Raw genomic sequence first — 3,863 nt, forward strand, 5'->3', positions numbered from 1 at the left:
GATGCGATTTTATTCAATTTTGTCACTTTTATTTATAATAGTTTTTGTAGACCTGTGACCTCTCCGTTTCCTCATTGCTTTGATTACATTATGCCAATACTCTACTGTACTAGTCCTCTCGGATAAAATCACTTTCAAATTAACGCTTTGATGCTCATTTGTAAATACAGAACCTTCATTTAAAACTTTCTAACTTTGCTGGTTTATACTGTGCTTGGTTTGGACTGTACTGGCTTGAAAATACTAACTACCGATTTGCATCGAAGCGTTTTTTCGAAAGTGATTTTATCACTTTCAGATTTAAAAATTCCTGTAAACCTGTGACCTCCCCATCCCCAATATGCCCCGACCCAACTATGTTCCGTCCCCACTATGCACCGACCCCACTGTACTGGTTTTTTTAAATTTAATTATTACTTCCATACCTATTATTCAACCTAATCTCCCAGGATTGAACCTGGGCATTTTTATTAAAATAACAAGTTGTTTGAAATTATTTCTTGGACACCTATCTGTTAATATCCTCAGCGATCTGTCCTACAAAATATAGTAGCCTAATAGCTAACCTAACCAACCAGTTGACTAAAAACGACAACGGTTAGGTTAGTTAGGTTAGGATTATAGATTTTTCTATGTTTGTTTAACTAATTGTAAAATAAGCTTACCTAAAAATATAATGATCAGGTACGATTACAATATTCGTGCTCCGATGGTAATCTTAATTAAATAACTGTCGGTTACAGCAGCGAACAAAGTCAATCTAACTCATTTGCGACAACAACATGCGACTATGGCAAAAAATACAAACAGTTTAAACAGTTTACTTATGTGCGCTCTAATCGGCCGGAGCGGATAAATACAGAAAAAGCGATAACAGCGTAATTAATGGTTTTAGGTTTTATTTCTTTTTAGCTGTAACTGTCCATTTTATTTGACGTTTTACAAATATTGCTCTATCCTTAAATGTTCTTTAGGCGGATAACTACTTCAAAAACATTTGTGAATTTAACAAAAAATTAACGAATTTTAGTAATTATTTAAAAGTGAAAACATTTATAAATCACAAATAGAAGAAAAAGGGGGTTTAAAAATACTGTTAATGGACCTTTATTTTATACAGCCGACTAATAATATAGCTCCATGATGACACTTCATCTTTCGACTATTCACTGAACAATTTTTTTTTTTTTTCAAAACGCCGAAAATTTTTAATAATGCTAATTATGCCTGTACTCGAATTGCATCCAAATTTAGTTGTTTGAGAGGGTACCCTCAAGACACACATATCACTTACAGTTTTTTAGAAATTATATTCACTATTAGACTACATGCACAAGTATTCTACTCATTCTAAAAATCAATTGTGTTATTATATTTATCAACGGAACCCGTTGATAAATTGGAGGGTCGATGAATACTAGCGTTTCTCGCAGGATGGTATAATAAACGGCAATAAGTGTCAGGACGACTTTACCTGTCAAACAATTATTACTAGAGGGGTCGGCTGAGATTTGTGTCACACACCAGCTCTGGCAATCGTCATTCGATCACGATGGCTTTACTCGTTCGGTCACGAATTTCTTTTGCCCATTTTTAGTGAATTTCCCATCATAAAACAGTTTCGTTGTGTGTTTGTGAATTTCCTACCAAAAAAACAATTCATCATGTTCAAAATCTATATTGTCATATCGGTTGCAGTGCTATCGCTTTGGTTGGACATTGGTACCGCCACGGGTGGATCTCGGCTTCAACACGAATATACTCACGACGACTATGTTTATGCCGTGCTATCAGCAAACGTTGTCAACTTTACCATCGTCGATAAAAACCAATACGTCGAAATTACATTGTTAGTAGAAGGCGTAGGTCTCACGAAAGATGTAATGGTGCGTACGACTTCAGCTTTTAAGGGGCGTGGATCATTATGCTTCACAGATCAACAATATAAGTATGCCGACTCCGAGAGAAACTCGTTTGAAATAGTAAGTCCCACATTTATGTTTTCAATACTTTGAATATAAATAATATCGGCTTGTACATTTTTTAAATACCATCGTACCCGTGGAGCATTACTTTAAACAAAACAATTCCAGTTAGTTTAATACTGATATATTTTGTTCATTCATATAGTATGAGATATAAAAATGTGTCAAAATTGTTTTTAGTCAGTAGTTTCGATAGGTCTAGTTTAGAAGACAGTTGTATTGATAAAATACGTTGGTATAAGCTTTAAACACTTGGTCGTACTGTTAAACGTAAAAATGCTATGCTTGTGCGTTACGTTTTTTTTATTATTTTGAAAAAAAAAAATCAAAAATTAATTCTAAAAAGTCGCTAAAGGTTAAAAACATTTTTTATAATTCATATTCTATTGAATATGAATCATTATAGTTGACGTCTTATTGTAACAAAAGAAAATATAACATTTGTATAAGATATTAGGCCCTCATATCTCGTCAGTTGCCTTCGCCCTATCCTTTATAAATAAATAAATATATAAAAATATATATATATATGAATATTAATTGTAATACCCTTAATGATTTTTAGTTGCAAGCAAATGGTACACGAATGTATTTAACCAACAAGTTGAAGATCGATGAAAATGTCGTGGAAGGAAAGTTGTTCCTGTGCCTTAACAGACCACGGTTATCGACCAGAAATTCGTCACATGGTCGTTGGGTACATCAGGGTGATTTTGGTTGGATCGTCTGGCCTGTACCACCGATGTATCTGTTTCGTAGATATGCATACGAAGTGTGAGTATGTTATAGATAAACTTTACATATCGTTAGTAGTATTTCACTAATGAGTGAAATAGTAACGCATTAAGTTACTTAAGGAATATTAAATAATTACCAAGTTCAAATAATATCTTCCTGTTTTGGTGATAATTATTTGTTGATCAAGAAAAATTTAACTTCCCGTAAAGATAATTGCGCAAAATCCGTGACTTCGATTCTACAATGCTGGCTATTTTATTATTTCAATTTATATTGAAAATAGACGATTATTATTTAAGACAATTTTTTATTTTAATTTTCATTTCCATACCTGTTATTCAGCCTAATCCCCTAGGACTGAACCTGGGCAATTTTTATTTAAATAACAAGTTGTTTGAAATTATTACTTGAACATTGTATTTGTTAATATAATGCTCAGGTTCGATTGCAATATTCGTGCACCGATGGTAATCATTAATCTTGATTAAATAATTGTCGGTTTACAGCACCGAACCTGCAAGTGAATCTAACTCATTTGAGACAACAACAAGCGACTATGGAAAAAAATACAAACATCGCGGTAACAAGTTACATTTTTTAAATGACACGGCTTGGTCCTATACAAAAACGAACCGGACGAACACTTTAGTCACCGGTAATGGCCTCAGGTGCAAATTCCTCGTCAAAGCCGTTAAAAAGGTAGACTTTTTTTACGCTCGAGTCTCGTTCTGTCAAACATCAGAAAACTATCAGATTCTATACATTATATAAACTCATATATGTTTTTTACAATCACCTTTTTTCAGCCAAACTTATTGGACGACTACAGCAAGACGGAACCCTCAAACCTTCAGCGTGAAACAGTTTATTTATGTGAGCACTAGTCGGCCGTAGCGGATAAATACAGAAAAAACGATAATAGATGTAAGTAAAGGTTTTAGGTTTTCTTTTCGTTTTAGCTGTAACTGTCCATTTTATTTGACGTTTTACAATTATTTCCCTAGCCTTAAGTGTTCTTCAGGCGGTTAACTACTTCAAAATGATTTGTGAATTTAAAAAAAAAATTAACGAATTTTAGTAATAATTTAAAAGTGTAAACAATTTAAAAATCAAAATAGAAGAAGAAAAGGGGGTTTAAAA

At 33.1% G+C, this 3,863-nt stretch overlaps 1 protein-coding gene across 1 annotated transcript; it reads left to right on the forward strand.

Annotated features, from left to right (window-relative positions):
* Window positions 1–1,698: 1,698 nt before the first annotated feature.
* LOC126845200 (uncharacterized) lies at window positions 1,699–3,619 on the forward strand (the record flags this gene model as incomplete). The annotated part of the gene is made up of 4 exons (XM_050583801.1): window positions 1,699–1,982; window positions 2,551–2,759; window positions 3,230–3,422; window positions 3,530–3,619. Coding segments are annotated over 4 exons (764 nt in total), but the record flags the coding sequence as incomplete, so codon positions are not given.
* Between the last annotated feature and the right edge of the window lie 244 nt (window positions 3,620–3,863).

The sequence above is a fragment of the Adelges cooleyi genome, unplaced genomic scaffold, assembly GCF_023614345.1.
Source record: "Adelges cooleyi isolate 19-005CV unplaced genomic scaffold, UGA_ACOO_1.1 ACOO_flye_CR_arks_rails_tigmint_CR_PRNA_711, whole genome shotgun sequence".
NCBI lineage: Eukaryota > Metazoa > Arthropoda > Insecta > Hemiptera > Adelgidae > Adelges > Adelges cooleyi.